The sequence below is a fragment of the Lepidochelys olivacea genome, assembly GCF_965140295.1.
Source record: "Lepidochelys olivacea isolate rLepOli2 genome assembly, chromosome: 9".
Lineage (NCBI taxonomy): Eukaryota > Metazoa > Chordata > Testudines > Cheloniidae > Lepidochelys > Lepidochelys olivacea.
Window position 1 is genome coordinate 47,963,636 of NC_140419.1, and position 23,944 is coordinate 47,987,579.

At 48.4% G+C, this 23,944-nt stretch overlaps 1 protein-coding gene across 2 annotated transcripts; it reads right to left on the reverse strand.

Annotated features, from left to right (window-relative positions):
* Positions 1-823: 823 nt before the first annotated feature.
* Positions 824-21,960, reverse strand: SNORC (secondary ossification center associated regulator of chondrocyte maturation). 2 transcript variants are annotated; one of them, XM_084638668.1, is made up of 3 exons: positions 21,772-21,960; positions 7,214-7,393; positions 824-961 (listed from the first exon to the last, which is right to left on the reverse strand). In XM_084638668.1, the coding sequence occupies exons 1-3, from the start codon at positions 21,842-21,844 to the stop codon at positions 852-854; spliced, it is 363 nt and encodes a 120-aa protein (XP_084494794.1). In that variant the 5' UTR covers positions 21,845-21,960; the 3' UTR covers positions 824-851. The 2 variants fall into 2 exon arrangements, with proteins under 2 accessions (XP_084494794.1, XP_084494793.1); XM_084638667.1 differs by having other exon boundaries at positions 7,214-7,396.
* Positions 21,961-23,944: the final 1,984 nt, after the last annotated feature.

Below are 23,944 nucleotides of genomic sequence, written 5' to 3' on the forward strand. Positions count from 1 at the left end.
ATGGCGCTGGAGGGCAATATTGAAAACAGGAGGAAATATGACAAGAGCAAGAGAGCAGTCAGTTACTTCAGCATATGAAGGTATCACAGCCCAGGGATGCAATCATATATGAAAAGTTCGGGGGGACCAGGAGTGGGAATGCAACAATCCTGTAGCTGTATTGAAGGGAACATCTCCAGAATAGTTAGAATGGCAATGGCATCTCTCTAATCCTAGCAGTGGTTGTGATTGCATCACAGGCCACTGAGTATTGATCAGGAGCAAGTAAAGTGTGTGCATCAGGAAGAGTATCTGAAAGTTCGTACCCCGCAATGAAAGGGAGTGGCTCGTAGGGGTGAGTGTAACAGGTGTGTTGGTGGATCAGAAAGCCATTAAGCAAAACCCACAATAGCATGGTGAAGTCAGTTCCCTTGCCTAAGTCCCACCTATTCCTGCCCTCGATGTGCTCCTGCCAGGATCAGGGGGATACTGAAGCTCATGCTGTGAATGCTTTGCTGCTGGTGGCTGTTTGCAGGAAGCAAGGGCAGCAGCTGTGCATAAGTGCCACAGAGTCATGAACCTCACAGCTTCCAGCAAAGGACCAGAATAATTCTGTGGCTCAGAACAGCACGAGCAACCCAGAGATGCTCCTGCAGCATCAGCCCACATGGCTCTAACTTACCACTGAGGTGGGAGTAAAATGTACACGGAGGGCAGTGGTGGTGTTAAAGTCTGTTAAAAGGCCCTCAGACTCCTCATTGAGGTGCTTCCTCAATGGGGCCCTTTGCAGTCACACACAGATGGAGCAGGCCAGAGCCCAGACACACAGACAAGCAGAAGACACTTGTATTAAGAAAAAGCTTTTATTGAGTTCAGGAGGCAGAGAATTTTCGCAGGGTGATGACGATCAGGGCCACAATCACAGACGTGCCCAGGAGAGCAGCAATTACGATGGCACTGATAGCTCCAGGACCCAGAGACCCTGCGAGAGAAAAGAAAGGCTCAGAACAGCACAAAGAGCTGGAGGTCACTCAGAGCTAAAGGCATGTGGAAGAAACTGTACCCACAAATCCCTGGGCACATGGAGCACACCAGACGGCCCAGCTCCAGGACCAGGAAGGCTGAGGCAGGAATGTCCAGTGTGGTCCCCAATAATCTCTAGGCAGCTGCAGGAAATAGTATTTAGTGAGGACACGCTCCGCCCTTCCCCTCCACCCGGGTGGGCTGAATCTTCCACTCCTGCAATACTCAGCCCCCACTGCCCTTGGGCACAATCCCGCATGCCTGGGAAATGCACAGTGCTGAGTGTACTATGGAAATGACAGGCACAATCGTTACACAGAGCCGCCCCACACTGTGCATTTAGCAACAAGTGCTTGCACTGCAGGCCCCGGCACCTGTACGCGGAGGGCCGGGGCTACTGGGATTTTATGGTGGTTGATTGAAGAAAGCCAGTTTCAAACATGAATGTTCCTCCACCAAATCCCAGCAAACTCCAAGGAAAAATGGGATAAAACCAAACCACCTACACTAATAATTAACATTCATTTAAAACCCCTTCCCCATTCCTCCCTCCCCCCTGCAACACCCTGAGTGACAAGCACCATGCAGACACTACAGCTGCTGGCTTCCGTCCCCATGCCCTGCAACAGCCCTCCCTCGGATGGTAGCAAGGCTGCCAAGGAGCAGTGGTGCTGCTGCTGACTTCCCTTTGGAAACCTCATGAAAGCCACCCCCTGCAACCCCGGCGGCTCTGGGCCTGTGACAAAGTAGGGTTGGAAGCCTTGGGGCGGGGTGAAAATGAGCAAGGGAGGGAAGCAGGGAGGGGGAGGAAGATAAGAGGGAAGCACATTTTAAAGCCATGCCTGGATCTGAGTGTTTGCTATAGACTTGAAGGCAGTGCAGTAACCTGGGTGGGGAAGGGACTGTGTAGCCCCAGGGGTGCATGTTCACTAGGAGATAATTGCCTGTGGCCAGATTGCACATGATGGTTGGAGCAGCAGGCAGGGTCTCCGGGACGGTCCTGCCCTTTGGGAGAGTTCAGGAGACAGAAAATTTTCTCAGGGCCACAATCACAGAGGTGCCCAGGAGAGCCGTGATCATGGTGCCACCATAGCTCCAGGAGCTTGTGGTCTCCTTACATCATTACCTCCCTTGGCCCATCGTGAGACACAAGGTCTCGACATAGCTTTGTCCCAGCTGCCTTTCCAGTGAAGCCTTCTCTCCCTTCACCTGCCAGCTGCGCTTGTTTCATTCCAACAGGGGAACGCTCATTGGCATTGTGGGGTGGGCTGCGGGTGGAGGGGTTTCTGGTTGAGTGGTTCTCCTTGTCTCTCTGCCGTTTATCCTGACAAAGCTTTCAGAGGAGAGATGCTGTGACACCACCCAGCCACTGAATTATACCCAGGGGTCACACGGCTGCTTAGGTGCCCATCTCTCCCAGTCAGGAGGTTCAGATGGCAGCAATGCTGTCACCTCAACACAATCACTGAATGCAACTTCCTTGTGTCACATGACAGCAACTCAGGGAACTGTCACTATTGAGCAGGTCTCTGATCAGCTAACTGACCTTCTGACAGCACAGGTCTTTAGCACAGTGGCAAAGGACACTGCTAGCCAATTGACCCTTCCTGGGATCATTCACCAGGACACGTGTCGTATTTTAACCCTCCCTCCACCTTCCAAGTTAACTCACTACAGACTTTAGAAGCCAGTTGGGAAAGTGGCATTTCAGTGCCCTGCCCTGGTCTTTAAAATCTTTGAGGAAGAAGTTTGATTATTCTTGTGGGCTAATGGGGAAACAGTCTCAGCATGGCCCCATGTTACAGCTGTGTTGTGGAAAGAGTCACTCAGACAAATGAGCCCAGAATTACTTACAGAGGGAAACAATAGGGACACAGAGCAAAAGGACAAGAGAACAACAACGAGAGACAGGCAGTGGAGGAAAAGAACTTTACAGACACTATTTGAACATAGCTAGAGCATGGAGCTGGAGCAAGACAGCACAGCTTTCCGGAGGCCAGGAGCTGCACAGCAGAAAGCTCTTGCACCAAAAGCAGGAACACCATGGGGAGGGGCAGAGAAGGTAGTACAGAACACACAGAGGGAGTAGGGATAGGAATAAACAAATTCCATTAGGCTCTTATCTCGCGCAGTATCAGAGGAGCGCAGCCCCAAGGAAATAACGTTAAAGGTGGAAGTGTAGGAGGCAATGCATGCGGTTTGCACATGATGAAGGCAGACTCATTTGCATTTTCCATTACTGCAGACATCGTTCTTGTTACACAGGGGACCAAAGAAGATTCAGCAAGACAATATAAACCCAGGGGACTTTGTAAGGGTCAAACATCTGAGCTCCTTGGAACTCCTAGATCGGGTTCCAAACATGAGGAACTGAGGGCTAGATTATTGGAGAGCGCAGCCTGTGGGGACGGGAAGTGCTGTGATGAGACACAATGACCCTGCAGGATGCCAGAGTCTGGTTGATTTCCTTCTCTAGGCCATCTCACTGCTAACCCTAGTAGGTTAAATAGATTTGGGGGCAGGGAATCCATCTTTGTTTTGGATAGTGCCTACGGTTGCCAGGTGTCCAGTTTTTGACTGGAGCACCCGGTCGAAAAGGGACCCTGGTGACTCCAGTCAGCACCACTGACCAGGCTGTTAAACATCCGGTCGGCTGTGCTGCAGGGCTAAGGCAGGCTCCTTACCTGTCCTGGCTCTGTGCTGCACCCGGAAGTGGTCAGCAGGTCCGACTCCTAGGTGGAGGGGCAATGCCTGCAGGCAAGAGCAGCGTGCAGAGCCTCCTGACCCCCCTGCCTAGGAGCCAGACCTGCTGACTGCTTCTGGGATGCAGCGCAGTGCCAGGACATGTAGGGAGACTGCCTTAGCCCCACTGCGCTGCTGACCGGGAGCTGCCCAAGGTACGCCCGTGCCCCAACCGTGAGCCCCAACTCCCTGCCCCAGCCCTGAGCCCCCCCCAAACCTGGAGCTCCCTCCTGTACCCCCAAATTCCACATCCCTGGACCCACCCAACAGCCTGCACTCCCAGCCCAGAGCCTGTACCCCCTCCTGCACCTCAGCCTGCAGCCCCCTCCCATATTCTGAATCCCTTGGCCCCACCCACCCCCATCCTGGAACCCCCTCCTACAACCAAACCCCTCATCCTCAAGCCCAGAGCCCATACCCCCTCTCACACCCCAACCACCTGTCTCAACCTGCAGCCCCATCCCATATTCTGAATCTCTTGGCCCCACGCCCCAGCCTGGAGCTCCCTCCTGCACTCCAAACCCCTTATCCCCAGCCCCACCCCAGAGCCCTCACTCCCTCCTGCACCCCAATCCCCTGCCCCAGCCCAGTGAAAATGAGTGAGGGTGAGGGAGAACGAGCCACCAAGGAAGCGGGGACCCTGGACTTCAGAAAAGCAGACTGACTCCCTCAGGGAACTGATGTGCAGGATCCTCTGGGAGAACAACATGAGGGGGAAAGGAGTCCAGGAGAGCTGGCTGTATTTTAAAGAATCCTTATTGAGGTTACAGGGACAAACCATCCCAATGTGTAGAAAGAATAGTAAATATGGCAGGCGACCAGCTTGGCTTAACAGTGAAATCCTTGCTGATCTTGAACACAAAAAAGAAGCTTACAAGAAGTGGAAGATTGGACAAATGACCAGGGAAGAGTATAAAAATATTGCTCAGGCATGCAGGAGTGAAATCAGGAAGGCCAAATCACACCTGGAGTTGCAGCTAGCAAGAGATGTTCAGAGTAACAAGAAGGGTTTCTTCAGGTATGTTAGCAACAAGAAGAAAGTCAAGGAAAGTGTGGGCCCCTTACTGAATGAGGGAGGCAACCTAGTGACAGAGGATGTGGAAAAAGCTAATGTACTCAATGCTTTTTTTGCCTCTGTCTTCACGAACAAGGTCAGCTCCCAGACTACTGCACTGGGCAGCACAGCATGGGGAGGAGGTGACCAGCCTTCTGTGGAGAAAGAAGTGCTTCGGGACTATTTAGAAAAGCTGAACAAGCACAAGTCCATGGGGCCAGATGCGCTGCATCCAAGAGTGCTAAAGGAGTTGGTGGATGCGATTGCAGAGCCATTGGCAGAGGTGAAAGTAAGCTGGTACGCCCCAGTACAGCATACTGGTAAGAGCTGGTGCGCCGTACCAGGACCGGCTTTCCCAGACGGCAATTTAAAGCTCTAGGGTAGCGGTGGCGGGGCTCTGGCGGGGATTTAAAGGGCCCCAGAGCTCCAGCTGCCACTACTGCAGCTGGAGCCCTGGCCCTTTAAATCAAGATTTAAAGGACCCGGAGATTTAAGGTCCTGCCTCTTCCGGTTAAGGCCACGCCCCCTGCTCAGGACTCTGACGTACCGGTAAATTCTCTAACTTATTTTCACCCCTGGCCATTGGCCATTATCTTTGAAAACTCCTGGCGATCAGGGGAGGTCCCAGACGACTGGAAAACGGCTAGTGTAGTGCCCATCTTTAAAAAAGGGAAGGAGGAGGATCCGGGGAACTACAGCAATCAGCCTCATCTCAGTCCCTGGAAAAATCATGGAGCAGGTCCTCAAGGAATCAATTTTGAAGCACTTAGAGGAGAGAAAAGTGATCAGGAACAGTCAGCATGGATTCACCAAGGGCAGGTCATGGTAATCTAATTAATCTAATCAGGTAATCTAATTGCCTTCTATGACGAGATAACTGGCTCTGTGGATGAGGGGAAAGCAGTGGACATGTTATTCCTTGACTTTAGCAAAGCTTTTCACACAGTCTCCCACAGTATTCTTGCCAGCAAGTTAAAGAAGTATGGGCTGGACGAATGCACTATAAGGTGCATAGAAAGCTGGCTAGATTGTCGGGCTCAACGGGTAGTGATTAATGGCTCCATATCTAGTTGGCAGCCGGTATCAAGTGGAGTGCCCCAAGGGTCGGTTTTGTTCAATATCTTCATTAATGATCTGGAGGATGGTGTGGATTGCACCCTCAGCAAGTTTACAGATGACACTAAACTGGGAGGAGAGGTAGATACACTGGAGGGTAGGGATAGGATACAGAGGTACTTAGACAAATTAGAGGATTGGGCCAAAAGAAATCTGATGAGGTTCAACAAGGACAAGTGCAGAGTCCTGCACTTAGGAAAGAAGAATCCCATGCACCACTACAGACTAGGGACCGAATGGCTAGGCAGCAGTTCTGCAGAAAAGGACCTGGGGATTACAGTGGATGAGAAGCTGAATATGAGTCAACAGTGTGCCCTTGTTGTCAAGAAGGCCAATGGCATTTTGGACTGTATAAGTAGGGGCATTGCCAGCAGATTGAGGGACATGATCGTTCCCCTCTATTCGACATTGGTGAGGCCTCATCTGAAGTACTGTGTCCAGTTTTGGGCCCCACACTACAAGAAGGATGTGGAAAAATTGGAAAGCGTCCAGCAGAGGGCAACAAAAATGATTATGAGACTGGAACACATGACTTATGAGGAGAGGCTGAGCGAACTGGAATTGTTTAGTCTACAGAAGAGAAGAATGAGGGGGGATTTGATAGCTGCTTTCAACTACCTGAAAGGGGGTTCCAAAGAGGATGGATCTAGACTGTTCTCAGTGGTAGCAGATGGCAGAACAAGGAGTAAGGTCTCAAGTTGCATTGGGGAAGGTTTAGGTTGGATATTAGGAAAAACTTTTTCACTAGGAGGGTGGTGAAGCACTGGAATGCATTACCTAAGGAGGTGGTGGAATCTTCTTCCTTTGAGGTTTTTTAAGGTCAGGCTTCACAAAGCCCTGGCTGGGATGATTTAGTTGGGGATTGGTCCTGCTTTGAGCAGGGGGTTGGACTAGATGACCTCCTGAGGTCCCTTCCAACCCTGATATTCTATGAATGTAGTGCGCATGGGTGGGGCCTTGGGACAGGGGCGGGGCAGGGTGTTCGGTTTTGTGCGATTAGAAATTTGGCAACCCTTGGAGTGCCATGTATATCTATGGTGCTAAACAAGCGATAAAGAACAGGATGGCTTATATTGCCAGTGTTCATTTCCCCTTTCCCTGAGATCACAGAAAACAGGACACAGATAACTGAGTTCTCAGCAATACCTTATGGATTTTCTCCTAAACCACAGTAACATTTGCTCCAAACAGAAGGGCTCGGGTGTGCAGATGATGGCTGTGTAACCGCCTGACCTGCCATGGGCTGGACAGTTCTAACAGAAGATGGTGCCGGATGCTGCCTGGGAGGCTCCTACATACCGTTATCATCCAGATGGTGCAGGTCTGTGGTGTCCTCAGGCTCATACTCTGAGGTGTACGGGGGGAAGCCTGTAGAGTCCGAGAAGTGGCTTGTGGTGGTGGCAGCATCAAAGGGGCCCCCTCCCGACGGCAGCTCCGGCGGCTCATTCCACAGCGTGGGGACAGGTCCTTGGGGATACTCTGCTGGAACAAGCATAAATCCCAATTACTCCCCGATCAACCACTGATGCCGCTACAGCACTGGGCTACTGGCAATTGTTCACTGGGATTCCTGCCTGCAGGGACCAGTCACAACTTGCAGCCTGTACTGGCCAGCCTGTCTCACCACTGCCCTCTGCTCTGCAACATGTTAGAGCCGCTCACAATTGCCAGTGTTTACTTGGGGGTGGGGGGCGCTGAGCCTTAATCCGCCCCTCCCCCCCCCAATGGCTCTCAGCTCTGGCCTTTCTGCAGCTAAAGATTCCCTCCTCTATGGCATGGGCATGGCTGAGGCACCAATACTGATGTCGTATGTAAATGACCTCAGCTGAGTTATACTACATGGCAATCTAGCTTGCATATGGACCCAGGGCCTCCAGGATCCCAGAACAGAAAAATACCCCTTATAGAACCATAGAATATCAGGGTTGGAAGGGACCTCAGGAGGTCATCTAGTCCAACCCCCTGCTCAAAGCAGGACCAATCCCCAATTTTTGCCCCAGATCCCTAAATGGCCCCCTCAAGGATTGAACTCACAACCCTGGGTTTAGCAGGCCAAAGCTCAAACCACTGAGCTATCCCTCCCCCCCACTGAGCTATCTAATTAAACCACATACACAAGAGATGTAAGGAAAGCCCCATTTAATGAGGGCACTTTCTTTGCTGCTCTCCGGGCTGCATCAGGCAGACCATCATACTGGGAAGGGGTTGCAAGCACTTTGTAGACCAGTGTTAGAATTCAAGACAAGTATGACAAATTGGAGAATTGGTCTGAAATCCACAAGATGAAATTCTATAAAGACAAGTGCAAAGTATGACGTTTAGGAAGGAAAAAAATCAAATGTACAACTACAAAATGGGGAATAATTGGCTAGATCATGTACTGCTGACAAGGATCTGGGGGTTGTAGTGGATCACAAATTGAACAGGAGTCAACAATGGGATTGCAGTTGAAAAAAGTTAATATTATTCTGGGGTGCATTAACAGCAGTATTGTCTGGAAGACATGGGAGGTAACTATCCTTTTCTACTCAGCAGTGGTGAGGCCTCAGCGGGAGTACCAGGTTCAGTTCTGAGCACCACACTTTGGAAAATATGTGGATAAATGGGAGAGAATACAGAGGAGAGCAACAAAATTTATAAAAGGTTTAGAAAAACCTTACCTACAAGGAAAGGTTAAAAAACTGGGGCATGTTTAGTCTTGGGAAAAGAGACCTGAGTGAGGGTCTGAGAACAGCCTTCCGTTATGTTAAGGGCTGTTATAAAGAGGACGGTGATTAACTGTTCCCCATGTCCCCTGAAGGTAAGACAAGAAGTAACGGGCTTAATCTGCAGCAAGGGAGATTGAGGTTAGATATTAGGAAAACTCTAAGGGGAGTTAAACTCTGGAATAAGCTTCCAAGGGAAGTTGTAGAATCCCCGTTATTGGAGGTTTTGAAGAACAGGCTGGACAAGCACCCATCAGGGCTGGTCTAAGTTTACTGATCCTGCCTCAGCACAGGGGACTGGACTTGATCGCTTCTTGATGTGCCTTCCAGCCTGACATTTCTAGGAGTCTCTGAAAAGCACTAGAGACTAGGGGTGACATCCTGGCCCCATTGACATCATTGGCAAAGCCCCATTGACTCAGCAGGGCCAGAATTTCACCATAGGTGCTGGAATCAGAACTGGTGAATGAGCAGAAAGGCAGCTGCCATAGGGTGTACACTGGGGAAGAAAACCGTCCGCTAGGATGTAAGTGGGGGCGGGCAGGAAGAAACCTGGTGTGACTAATGCTGGGGGTGAACGAAGCCTATGCCAGCAAAGGGGCTGCCTGTCAGGGTTAAGGAGAGCATGCTCCTAGGATAGTTTCCACTAGATAATTTTCCATTTCACACAGACGCTTGCAGCAACATGGGCTAGGGAGTGGGTGCTAGAGCACCCTCCTGCTGGGACACTGATTAAAGCTGTGGTTCTCAAAGCCGGTCCGCCGCTTGTTCAGGGAAAGCCCCTGGCGGGCCGGGCCGGTTTGTTTACCTGCCGTGGCTGCAGGTTCAGCCGATCGCGGCTCCCACTGGCCGCGGTTCGCCGCTCCAGGCCAATGGGGGCTGCGGGAAGGGCGGCCAGCACGTCCCTTGGCCTGCACCGCTTCCCGCAGCCCCCATTGGCCTGGAGCCGCGATCGGCTGAACCTGCAGCCACGGCAGGTAAACAAACCGGCCCGGCCCGCCAGGGGCTTTCCCTGAACAAGCGGCGGACCGGCTTTGAGAACCACTGGACCAGAGTACAACCCTGTTTGTTCCAGGCCCTTGCGCTGATCCAGTGCTGTTGCTGCATCTTCTCTCCCAAACACAAAGCTGTGTATAAACATGAGAAACCATAAACACCAAGTCTAAGCCTACAAGGAAGTTTTCCCAATGGTGATTTTTCCTAGCAGCCACATTTCTCAGCAATCATCAGGACAAGTGTTTGTACTGAGGTCGCTGCTTGGATGTATTTACAACTCACTGCAACTCAGAAAATGAAAGCAAAGTACATTAGCCCAGGGCTGTTCAGCTTCTGGCCATTTTCCTCTCCCAAAAGCAATCAAGGTTTAAGTGCTGACAGGGCCTTTGCACACCTAAGTCCTCTGCCTGAACACAGTTAGCTCTGCAGGGGGAGTCAGAAGCCTCCTGCCAGTAGCAGCAGCTGTTTGGATAGGACACATTCCCTGGGAGCATGGCAGACTGGAGCATTCAGAGACTTGAACCCTCCCCAGATGGCGCCCGTTGGGGCTGCCCAGGGAGAAGAGTAAAAGAAACTGCATTCTGTTTGAGGCTGCGATTCACATCCTGTTATTTCTTTTCCCAGCAGGGTCGGCTGGGACTGAGAAGGGCTTTCCTGTTTACGTGTGGCTGGTCCAGAAGTCTGCATCAATGCTCATTTTGTTCAGGTGGGACAACCCAGAGGCCCCAGTGAGAAATGGAGACATTCCACAGGTCCCTGCTGAAACCACTGGGAATGTCACACTGAGATGGAAAATCTAGCGGAGCAGCCAAGGCCAGGGACATCTCAACGGCCACTCTGGCTATCTAGGCTGAGAAAGTTGAGGGCGGGGATCCAGAACAGCCCAGCTTCCTGGGCTGAGAAAATCTAGGCCATACCCAGGGCAACTGCTCAGCGGGGATTCTGTTAAAGAATGACAGCATCTCACATGCTCACTAAACCCTGGCAGGTCTCATTGCTGGCCCACCATGGCAGAGTGGTGAGGGTTGGCTGTCATGTGATATGTAAGTTAAGATACATGCACCCAGAGACCCTCTAACTAGGTGCATGCTATAAACCAGGGGGCTCAGGACAGGGGATCGGGGTGCAAGAGGGGTGCGATAGGGGGTCAGGGTGCAGGAGGGGTGTGGGGTGCAGGAGGGGGCTCAGGGCAGGGGGTTCGGCTGCAAGAGGGGTTTGGGGGGCGGGTCCGGCCCAGCATGCACCGGGGGCAGGGCAGGCTCCCTGCCTTCCTGTCCTGCCCCTGTGCTGCTCTGGGAAGCGGCCGGGACCTGGGGGGGCACAGGGGTCTGTGTGTTGCTTTGGCCGCTCCTCCATGTACCTTCCCCGAAGCTCCCATTGGCTGGGAATGGGGAACCACAGCCAATGGGAGCTTCGGGGGAGGTACCTGGAGGAGCCGCCAGAGCAACACGCAGACCCCTCCCCCAGGTCCCGGCCGCTTCCCGGAGTGGCGCGGGGGCAGGGCAGGCAGGGAGCCTGCCCTGTCCCCAGTGTGCGCCGGGCCGGAGCCGCTCTAGGTAAATACTGGGGGGGGGGCGCGCTGCAAGGAGCCGGTGGGCCACGGAAAAATAACCCCACGGGCCACGTGTTTGAGACCCCTACTATAAACAGTGATAAACTCAAAACTCTGCATTGGGCTGAGTGGAGAGATTCATTCTAGGCTCCTGCTCAGACATCTGGGTGTCTCAAGGTTCCACAAAACAGAAGCCAGCCAGAAACAGTGAATTCCATTTCAGTGGAATTCACCCATGGGCTGGGGCATGCTGAGAGCAGAGCTCGGCTGTCTAAAACAGTGGTTTTCAACCGAGGGTCCACAGACTAAGGCTAAAATTTCCAAAAGGATCCGCACCTTCATTTGAAATTTTTAAGGGTCTGCAAATAAAAAAAAAGTTTGAAAATCACTGGTCTAGAACCACATTTTCATCGTTTTGTACATACACAGTGAAATTGACGTTTATTGACATTTACTGATAAAAATCTAATCCTTCCAACTTTAAGTAGGTTGCACCTATATGCAAATTACAGGCAGTGTGTGGAGGAGGGAAACCCAGTGTTATCTGTCAAAGCTACGCACCCAAAGCATTCACAGGCTCAGTACAAAACCAGTTAACAATGCTACATAGTCTGGTCACCATCTACTGGCACATGATCTATGAACTGATTACACTTACACACATTTCTTATTATAATGCAGGGGTGGCCAAACTGCAGCTCACAAGCCACATGTGGCTCTTTTACAGTTGAAGTGCAGCTCGCGGAGCCCCCCCCCACCTCCCCATTCTACCCCAATCAGACTGGGGGTAGAGGGGGGCTCAGGGCTTCTGCCCTGTGGTAGGGTGGTGGGGCTAGGGGCTCCTGCCCAGTGGGGAGGGGGTCTAGGAGCTTCAGCCCCACAGGAGGTGCCTGAAGATTATCACATGTGGCTCAGAGGATCAGTAAGTTTGGCCACTCCTGTTATAGAGCCTGGGGTTTCAGCTACCAAGACACAAATCAAGAGGAAGGAGAGATTTAGTGATAAAGTTAGGCAAGTCAGCAGGTAAAGGTGCAAAACAAACAGAGTTGTGGCTATTTGATTAGCCGCTGGCACTACTAGCCGAGTGGTTTCAGAACAGACCAATGTGTACGAAACTTCTGAGCCCCATTTCTAAACTGCTTGGTTGCATGGGGGAAACTAACGGCCCAAGTCATGACCTCACTCATTGTGTTAACACAACAAGTGCCAGGACCAACACTGGCTAGCAAAGACAAGTGACTCCAATCGAAAAATAGGAGAGAGAATTATTTGATTACATGAGAACTCAAGCCAATATAGCAGTGCATACGCCTCCCAGCTGATCAGGCTCTAAGATGTTAGCTAAAATAATGGGCTCATTGCTTGGAGCAAACACCATTCCTCAGGACCAAGCTCAGTCGCTGGCGTTTTCATAGCAGGGAACGTTCTGAAAGTGATTGTGTGAGAGTTTGTTTTTTCTGATGAACCATACGCTAAGAGGGTAATAGAAAGGTGCTTTATATATTCACACCAGAACGCAGTGCTACATGTCTCGTCTCTCCTGTGGCCATTGGTGGCATCTTTAGCACACAGAACACTGCTGGGAACTGCATTCATTGCACTAAGGATATTCACCACTGCAGGACTTGCGCAAAACTCAGTGCTAGATAAGTGAAGGAATAACTGATTTTGACTGTGGTTTTAAAGCACTTTTACACCCTCTAGTGATTGTTAAACCTCGATATAATCTGACAGATTCTGGATTAACAGTGCATGCGCCACACGATTTTTCTGCCTTGAGCTCTTGTGGTTTCTAACAGAGTTTTAATTACTAAAGAAAAATGCAACCTCTTTGCAGCCTGTTTTGAAGTGACATTAACAATACTTGTCAGTTTAGAGTATATACAAAAACCTACACACACACGAACTTAAGTAGCCATGTCAAAGACACATGAAGAGTCTGACAGACCTACCGCCACTTGGAACTGTTTAACATATCATCCTTAACTGCCGACTCTGGAGATAAGATGCCATAGGATTATGCAATTATCTGAAACTCCTGCACTAATCAACACAAGAGGGGAAACTAAGGCTATGTCTACGCTGGCGACTGAATGACAAAAATGATCTTTTGGGGGGCGTGGGGTGTTTTTTTTTTAACACCTCTGAAAGACAAGTTTTGCTGACGACAAGCACCGGTGCGAACAGCTCTTTGTTGGCAGAAGCGCTCTCCTGCTGTCAACACTAACGCTGCTCATTGGGGCTGGAAGTTTGTCAGCAGGAGAACTGACAAACAAAGGCTACACTGTAGCAACACAGCACTGTCACTAAAAGTTGCATAGCCTAAGTCAGAAGCAAGAGAGGACGCTGCCTCGTTTATCCCTCCTGAGCAAAGTACTAACTGCGTGTGTTAAACTAGCAGTCTGCTTTCCATGACTTGCCCTCACTTTTTCCATCCCAACTAACAGCCGTGTCTTCAGATGCCCCCTGTTCCCACTCTTCTGAAATAAGGCTGAACAATCCAGCCCCATGTGTCTCTACACCCATTTACCACACAAAAACGAGAAGTGGCCATTACTCAGATTCTATCCACTTTTACACTGTTACTGGAGTTAACACTGAATGTTCTGGCTTTAGCCAACACAAGCAGGCCCTTAGCTAGCAGTATCTAAATGCATTTTAGGCTCACTTCTTTTATAACCCCCCAAACATGCTGACTTTGTGTTGGGTCTGAGGTTGATGAAATTGATGTTTACAGTAAAGTGTAAGATTCCCAAGAACCAAAGGAGAAATTTGGATTTCTATTAGTCTCTCTGCAGTGCACACACCTGACAGAGCCTTTTAAGTTGCATGCTTTTCTAGCTGTGTAGTTGACATTGTGAAGCCACAAACTAATGATGCAACTTAAGCAGTACGGGATCTGATGTCACACATGGAACTAAATGTGTAAAAAGAAGGTTTTGGTTGCTACACTGCAGAAAAATACATTAAATAAAGTCCTCAGCTCACTATTTTAACACAAGAATGCCACCAACATTTGTGGGAGTTTATTAGTAGTTAAGCAGGGCTTGTATGTACTACCACCGTACAATCCTGGATCAGGGCCCCACTGTGCCACTGCGTTGCCAATCCCCCAGGATTGGCCTGGAGTCTCCAGGAATTAAAGATTAATCTTTAATTAAAGATTATGTCATGTGATGAGATTTCCAGGAATACATCCAACCAAAATTGGCAACCCTTTGTGTCAGGCACTGTAGAAATCCCAAATACATTCTTTAAATCTGTGAAGTAAAACTAACGCATTTAAAACTGTAAGGGACGCAAACCATTTATAAAGAAGGCTTAGAGATTGGGCAGGATATTGTCTTTTTAGACATCCAAGTATTGCATGAAATACACCCGAACTGTACCTCTTAGTAAGTCTGTAGTCTTCTCTGGGTTCTGGCAATATGTATTAACTACTCAAGCATCAGTCTTGTGGTCTGTATTGTCTTTAGAAATCCCCATTAGAAACACAGCCTTACATCCAAGAGTTCATGACAATTTATTCTCTATGGGTGAAATCCATTGGTCTGTGAGGGGCCAGCAAAATAGGGTTTAAGTGATATGCAGTCCTCTATGAATGTTACTTTATGAGAGACATTTCTCTGTTACACTGTAACCCCACTGAAACCAGCCAATGGAACCTGGTGCCTGAAGCCCCTGGGCATTTCACTGGGGTTGTAAGAGAATTTGGCATGCTTCATACACTTTTCCATAAAATCACCTGACAAGAACCCACACTATACTAATCCACTTCTCGAGCCACCATGTGGAAGGACCGATTGGGTATAAATGCAGTTTATCATCTACCAGGAAGGTGAATGTAATACAACATGCTTGGGCAGCATTGATAGAAAAGTTTAAGTATTAAGGCTTAAAATGGTGTAACTATTACGCGAATAAAAAAATGTCACCTCCCTACGAATGGCCAAGTGGCCATGACTGTATTTGGTAGGGATCTAAGTCAGCCTCCACTTGGGAAGATCTCTCAGTATTGTGTGCTCTCCCTAGGATCATCATCTGCTAACCACCACCTGGGCTGCGTAATGAAAGGAAGGAAGCTGAATTAGCTGAGGATTCTGAATCATGAAGGTAGGTAAACACAGCCATGTACATAATGACTCATTAGCCTCGTTTCCCAAAAGCTCTGGCATTTAAAGTGAGGTTACACAGAAATATGCATACTTCTCAGGGATCAATACACTTGGTCCTTAGCTAGGTGCTTCTCAGTGCATCTGACCTAGAGGATACTGCGGTAACCACACCTCCTCAATGAGTATGGCTTATGCTCCCAAGCGCATTCAGCCCTTGCCTACCGTCACCACACCTGCATCTTACCAGGTCTGAGCTTAAGGAAGCTCTGCTCCATTTAGAGTCTTCAGTCCGCCAGGCACGATGAAGGTTAGGAAGTATCGGTGTCCAGGTTCAGTACGAATAACGTGTGACACTACAGCCATGCCTCTCACACAGCAATCAGATGGGGTGAGGAGATGGATCCCACAAATCACAGCCCTTGAGGATAACCAAATATAGGATCTTTCCAAAACAGAGGCACTAGGCACCCTGCAGGCATGTCATATAAACCGCAAGATCAGCAGTATCAAAAGCAGCTGACAGAGTTAACAGCATGGCTTTTGACTCCTGTCTATTGCTGTGGGTCAGCCACCACAGAGACCAACAGACTCTCCCCCACGTGCATTGTGGTATAGTCTCTGTGATAATGTGCTTCCCTACACCACTAGGGTGTGGTCAGGATAAATTCATTTTCTGTTGCTTTTTGTGGCAAACAGGTGAATCTGGGGAACTCCCCCACCTTTGAAAAATGTTGTTCACTGCATCCGGGTGAATGAACCACTTGTGATTATGGAAGGCTCTGCTGAGATAGTTTGCCAGCTTGTTCTGAGAAACCAGGAGGTAGGATGCTTCCAGGTGAGTTGAGTGGGCTATGCAGCTTGAGGGCTTCCTGACATAGGGGAGAGGAGAGAACGCCGCACTGCTTGTTTATATAAAACATTGCGGTCGTGTTGTCTGTCATCACCGCTGCACATTTCCCTTGCAAATGGGCCTGGAAGGTCTGGCTTGCCAGGCAGACAGCTCTCAGCTCTTTGACGTTGATGTGAAGCGAGAGCTCCTCTTGCAACCAAAGACCTTGGGTCCTGAATTCTCCCAGATGAGCTCCCCATCCCAAATCCTGACACATCTGTGACCAGGGCCAACGAGGTCTGCGGTTTGGTGAAGGGGACCCTCGCACATACCACCTGTGGTTTGAGCCACCATTGGAGAGACCCGAGAACTGGCAGTGGGAGCGTAACCACCTTTTCCAGGTTGTCACGCCCTGGCTGGTAAGTTGACACCAGCCAGGCATAGAGAGTGTTACACGATATATGTACAAGCTGCCATATGTCTGAGGAGCTTCAAGCAATTCCTCGCTGTGGTGGTGGGGTATTGCTTGAAGCCTTGTATGATGTCTCACATTGTCCAAAAATGAGACTCTGGAAGGAAGGCTCTGGCCTGACCCGAGTCCAACACTGCCCCAATGAACTCTATTCTCTGAGCAGGGGATAGAGTTGATTTGTGTATATTCAGGAGACCCAGCCTGTTGAAGGTGGATCTCATCAAGTTGACGTGTTGCTCCACTTGTGCCCTGAACGGCCCCTGATCAGCCAGTGGTCGAGCTACAGGAAGACCTGCACCTGCCTTCTTCTCAGGAAGGCGGCTATGACTGCCATGCACTTGATAAAAACTTGAGGGGCTGCTGATAGGCCAAAGTGGAGGACCGTAAACTGATAATGGTTGTGGTTCACTATGAAGCTGAGAAAGCATCTGTGGGCTGGAACTATCGGTATGTGGAAATACAAGTCCTTGAGTTTGAGGGCAATGTATCAGTCTCCTGGATCCAGAGATGGGATGATGGCAAAGAGACCATAGAGAACGTCAACTTCTTCAGGAACCTGTTGAGGCCTTGCAGGTCGAGGATGGGTCTGACACCCCCCCTTTGGCTTTGGGGGATTAGGAAATATTGGAAGTAGAATCCTGGTCTCTTAGCTCCTGAGGAACCTCCTCCATTGCTCCTGCGGCGAGGAGTGTTTGAACCTCCTGCAGGAAGAGTTGCTCGTGAGACGGGTCCCTGAAGAGTGACAGGAAAGGGGGGGTGGGAGGAGAAGAATTGGAGAGAATATCCCACTTCTGCAGGGTGAAGGAACCAGCAATCTGAGGTTATCTGGGACCAAGCACAGTAGAAGTGGGACAAGATTTAGAAATCAGGGCAAAGGATCCATCGAGAGGACTGGTACATCGTCCCCGGGCGCACCTTCAAAAGGCTTGCTTAGAGCCCGATGACTGCCTCGCCAAGCCCTGGCCTTGACTGGGTGGTGGATGGGGAGACTTATGCTGGCCATTCCTGTCCCGCTTCCTGGAGAAGTCCTGCTTAGGCTGGGGAGGGTAGAAGCGCGGAGGGGGTGGGGTTTAAAGTGTTTCTGCTGGGTAGTGGAGGTATGCAGGCCCAACGATTTCAATGCTGCCCACGAAACCTTTAGACTATGGAGCTTGGAGTCTGTCTGCTCTTAGAACAGCCCCATGCTGTTAAAGGACAAGTCCTGAATTGGTAGTTGGACCTCTGGAGCCATGAGCTCGTTCTCACGAGCAAAGGACATGGTTTGTGTAGCCGCGTCCAGTGAGGCCTGCAAAGGAGGTCCATGCCACTGCCTTGCCCTCCTCTATTATGGCTGCAAATTCCACTCTGGAGTCTGACTGGACCAACTCCTTAAATTTCATCATGGAGTCCCATGAATTGAAATTGTAAGTACTGAAGATTGCTTGCTGGTTAACAATCCGAAGCAGGACACCACCTCCCCCACCGGTGGAGTACACTTTCCTGCTGAAGAGGTATCAGCTTCTTTTAGTCCTTGGATTTTGGAGTTGGCCCCTGCTGCCCCATTTCTCTCTTTCATTTGCCGCCACTACGACCAGTGAACTCAGCTGCGTATGAGTAAATAACTATTTGTACCCCTTAGAGGCGATTAAATAGTTCCTCTCCGCCCCCTTTGCTGTAGGGGGGAATGGAGGCAGGAATCTGCCACAAGGTTTTCGTAGTGGCTTGAAACGTTTTAATGAGTGGCAATGCCACCCTGGATGGCCACTCAGGAGTTAATATATCCACCATGGACCTTGAGTGTGGATGACGGGGACCTTGAGTGTGGAGACCACGGTGGTGCTGAGCGGGATGATGTCGGAGAACAGTGCCTCATCACTGCGGGTTTGCCTCTAGACTGCACCACACCTTGCTGTGCTGGAGGTGTGTCTCGGCTGGCGGGGTCACCCATTGGCATGGGCTCATGGCAGGTCCTGCACAGCTTAAACCCTTGGGATCGAGGCATGCCCTGAACCCCAAGAGGGGAGGGAATTGGGATAGAAAGCCCCCCATTTCTATCGAACTAACTTACTACGACTAACACTAACTAATGAACTATTTACAGAATAATCAAAAGTCCGATCACTAGGGGAAATGCTTGCCAAGGTAAGAAACAGACACGGCTCCAACGACCATCACTGGTGGTAAGAAGAAACTGAAGAGGCGGCGGGTCGGCAGGAATCTATGTACACTGCCATGAAGGCGCAACTCCAGGGGGCTCCACAGCTGACCTGACAGGTGCCACTAGGGTGGTACCGACTGCACGTAGTGCGCGCACACCTACTTGGAATCGACACTAGCAAGCACTCTAAGAACAGTGGGCTAGAACTTTGGGTTTGAGGTTGCCTTCTTCTTTACCATGAAATATTGACCACTGCAGGAAGTCAAGTCAGACTAGATGAGCAAGTGGTCTGATCCCAAACAGCTAATCCTTTGACCCTTTATGTGTGCAATGAGCTCTATGCAGGTGTTGAAAACCCTCAGAAACAATCCGATTCTTTATTCTGTCTTGCTAATATCCTAATTTGCAATTAATGGAGGTTTATGCTCCATAAGGGTTTTCAAGGCAATGCTTCAACAAACCGACATATATACACCTTGTTCTCTGGTGCTTCTCCTGTTATATATAGCACCAGAGGACAAGAGTCATCCAGGACATTTGGGCCAGCAGGATTTACAACATCTGCACATTGGTCCGAGGCTGGCTTCATTTTGCCCACTTTCAAGGGCTTTGCTATGGGAAGCGAGAGGCCTTAACACAGAAGGGCAGGAGCTGGGTGAACTCTGAGGCCCGCAATGGGCTGTCCGGCCCCAGGTAGCCACAGTGGGCATGTGGCCAGCGTAGAGATGAAAAGAGCCCTTCATAGGAAGCACAAAGGGCAGCCTGTGATGCTGGGAGCTCAAGTGTGGAGCTGCACAGAGTGCTGTGGTTAGACTGAATGTTAAATAAACTCATTTACAAAAAGGCAGGGGCCGTGTGCATGTATATGCAGACCAGAGGACTGTCTGTACCCCTTCACCTCTGTTGGGGCTAGGCGGGAAACTTCCCTTTTATGACAGAATGAAATACAGAAAAAGTTCCACCATGCATTAAAAGACTTGATTTAGGGAGAGAGAACCCTTCACACTTAGTGCTGCAAAATAAATCTTTTACACTTTTCGTATCTTTAACGCAAACTGGTTCCCTGATGCTCCAGTTTTAGACACCAAAAGAACTAACCCACCAGGGGCTCAAAGCTGCAAGAGAAAATGTATTTGAGAGAAAGTAAAGACACACTGCTACAAGATACATCCTACCAACACAACGCATTCTGCGGCAGTACAGGCATCATTCAATGAACCGTCCATTCTCTAGTCAGCTAGGGATGGGGTATTTCATACAAAGTATACTATGAAGATGAAAGTAACAGAATAGTAGGTGATGGTCAGGTACAATATAAGTGAAAACCCTATTGTGGTTGGGTTAGTACAACATGCTCCTTATCCCAGACCTACTGGTTATCCCATGGGAGTTTTTGCATGGTAAGTCTGAGTTCCTGTATATATTGTATTGACTTAGCTACATTGCTTTCTTGTGTCCATGTGAGGTTCTAGCTCAGTGAGGAAGCAGTTTAAGGCACCACTGAAAAATAACTAACATGCACTTGCATGGTGGGGAAGATTCTAACAAGCTTAACTATTCTTTGGGGGAAGAGATCAGCCACTGTTGTACTTTAGTTACAAACTGGAATTTAGGATTCAAATGTTTAGTGTGCTACATATATAAATCATCTTATCAGTACACTGGGGTTGCAGTCACAAATTAGATGCTGTATTTCTTAGTTATTTAAAAAGAGTTCCTAGCAGCCAAGATCTTTTCATGAAATAAATATTAGATACCTTTACTTTTCACTTGCCTCTATAAACATTGTGGTTTGATATTCTACAGAATTAAAGTTCTTGTGTGAAATTCCCCAAAAAAGAAAAGGCTAGATCAACTGTACAGCAATTTGCCAGGCAAATGGTCAGAACAATCCTTCTATGCAAGATGCCAAAATGAATTGTGCAGGAACAAATTTGCAGTGTACATCGCAAGCCAATGTAGCTCCAAGACCTCCAATGTTTGGAATACAAGATAAAGGCTTAGCAATGTGTTTAATCAGATAGACAGTCACCTCCTACCTTGCTCCGAACCATCCACTTGATGTTCAAACACAGTCCCATTTACACTTAGAGAGGGAAGTCTGTTAAGAGAAGCAGTTCCGTAACATGGTTGCAATACACTGAGGCCAGCCCATGTGGAGAGGACTGTGGGCATAACATTATTTCTTTGTTCATAAAAATCATTAAAGATTAGACAGACAATCTTTAGAACAATTCTTAAATTGGGGGAACAGGGCTATGCCCTTAATATGCACTGGCCAGTGTAACTGCACTGAAAGCATGTGAGATGGCAATTGAAAAATTGTTTGTAACAGTCCCATTCAAGATGGGACCTTAGAGAGCAAGCACAAGTCCTACTGATTAGTCTCCTCCCCCTGCACCCTCTTTGCTTTGTTTTTGGGCCTGACCAAGCTTTACTAAACCTCAGTCATAGTTCAGTGCTTTCCCACCCCAGTTCTTAGGGCTATACACAGTTTTGAAGGAAAAACTCAATAACTTAACCCTGCCTATGTAGCTTGGTCTTTTTAAAAATTCCTCTACTATTTGGGACCCAAACATTGCAACATTGTACTTGTGCATGGGAGACAGAAAATGAATAACCAGAAACTGGTTCATCTACTGTTCATTGTCCAAGCTGTGTGAAAGTAGTAACCCAACGAAAAGAACTGAAACATGATTTTAACTTAATTCTGCTAGGATTCAGAGCATACAACTCTTCCTCTCAGCTGCAGAGGCAACCTGCTTGATGCAATCCAAATTCTCAGTAATTCTTATTTTTGAGACTAGGCCTGTAAGAGATACAATAGACAGAATTCACTGTCTCAAGCGGCAGATCAAACCCTTCCCCTGTACTAGCTACTTGAATTCCAAAGATGACTTACTGAACTATGAGGAGGGGGTACTTTCTCTCTAGTTACTTATGAAAATCTTTTGGGAAGACTGAAGAGATGGGGCAAAAGTGGGAGGAGGTGGTTAATAAGTAACAGATTCCCTGTGCTTTGGGACTGTAAATCCAAACAAAGATGCTTACCTCTTAGGACAGCAGGGACCACGACTCCAGAGAGCATCAGCAGGACCAGGTGAAGAACGCTGTGATAGGGCATTTCTTTCTCCAGGAAGAGGGTGTCAGAAGGAATTTTTAAAAACTCTTCTAAGTAGAAAAGGCTTGGAAACTTCACTAGTATGATGAAACTTTGTCTAGTCAGATCACAAACCCCTTCATGTGGGAATGCAGACACACACAGAGTGCAAACACTGTAGAGACTCACGGACACCGATTTCCAGGCAGACCTCCCTCCTGAAGTCAGGAACAGCTCCACCCTCTAAAATTTGTGCCTAAAAATTCCTCCCACAGCGTATGTACAGCTGGACCGTTGGAAATCAGTTACCCCTCCCAATCTGGTGAGTGCACACTAGTGGTTGTTGGCTGAGTTCCCCCACAGGATTCAGGACTATGTTTGAAATGCTTACCTTTGGGGTGTCCATCCCATGTCATACTGGAAATTAGAATGCAACAGTATTCATTACAGAAGCCACACCAAAAACAGGCATATGGTTCAATGGTTTACCCTCCTGTGTGTGGGGCAGTTTTATTAGGGCTGGCATCAATGAACAAGGGCCTCCAACTTTAGGGTTAAAGATGCTCTGAAATCAAGCCAGAGCAATTTCTTGGCATCTCTGTTTTCCGGACATAAAACTATAAAGGTAGATTTACAATAAAGACCACACGTGGCGCCCCCCGCACCCCGGGTCACAACTGTCTACCAAGAAGCATCTTCTAAATCACAGACACACATCAGATTTAACCTGACCATAGGCATTTTCCTGCCCCTCTTCTCTTCCCTCAAACATGCTCGAGAAAGAGGATCAAACAGCAGAGGGAAAAAATGCACATTTTTTAACTAGGCTGACCCAAGCACCTCAAATGATAAAGGGATTTGGGAAAGAATTAATCTTCTATAAAAGGAGAGCTTTCCAGTTTACCAGGGATGAGACAGTTTCATCATGTTCTCTCTCAGTGAGTCCAGAATTTTTTTTTTAAAACTGGTATGAAGATTGAACATCTAAACTGCAAGGAAGTAAGTAATTTCTGTTCAGAGAAGCACTATAGTTCAGAAAGCTATCCATACACAATATGAGTATATAATCATCACAGTACCCAGTTCTCTGTGCTCTGAAGATGTAGTGAATTAGGTGGGTTTTTTGGTCTTAGATTTCAGATTCAAAAGTTTTTTGTTACAGGATCTCCTTAGAGCCATTTTCCTTTGATATGTAATTCAATACATTCTTAAATCAAGCAGGGATGCTAACCCAGATTCAGGTTTCCTTTTACAACACTTTTTTGCTAGGCTAAATCCTATGCCAGATAAACTGGAAATTGGCAGATGTAGGAAGGACAGAGTGGACTGGAAGTTGCCACCCTAGGCAACTGAGATATTAGGAAGCAGAACTTGCTTCAGAAATCACTTGTGAAAAGAGGCCTCAAATGCCTCTTGCACCACACTCAACATTATCAATTCCCTGCTACACAGAAGCCAGAATGACTCTAGTTCCATATCTTACTAGAAAAGCAAACTGGGAACTGGCATAGCTGTACACGGACTGCACCCACCACAAACTGACAAGAACTATAGTTCCTCTTTTTCACCCCAAATATTGACACAGGTGATCCTGACCATTCTTGAGGCTCATGCCATCTTCTCACAATATAAAAGGAACCAATTTTGCCACTTGAAGACATTCACTCCACTGTAGCACCAACCTGAAAGGGGAGAGGCAGGATGCCAAAATATTTGAATTCAAGAGATAGTGTGCAGTGTCCATTCCAATTTACCCCATTATTTATGGTTAAGAGGAGCCTTTCCATAGACTTCCATAGGAGTCAGATGGGGTCCTCCTTAAAGGGAATGCAAAATTCCCTTCTCCATACACTTTTGCTGTTTCTATTTAGCGAGCACTGCTCCCCTCTTACCTCTCATGTTCCTATTAAGCTGGAAATTAATGTGGCTTCATTTACATTCTTATGTTCTGGCAAAATCACAGCTTCAGAATTACCTTTTATAAATTAAATGCTACTGGAAAAGGGAATAGGGCAGCATTCATGAACAGGTCACATGCACAGTGGCTACTTTGGGACATTTAAGAATTATGTACAAAAAAGATTTCAAGATACCCTCAACCAGACAGCATATTTTAAACGAAGG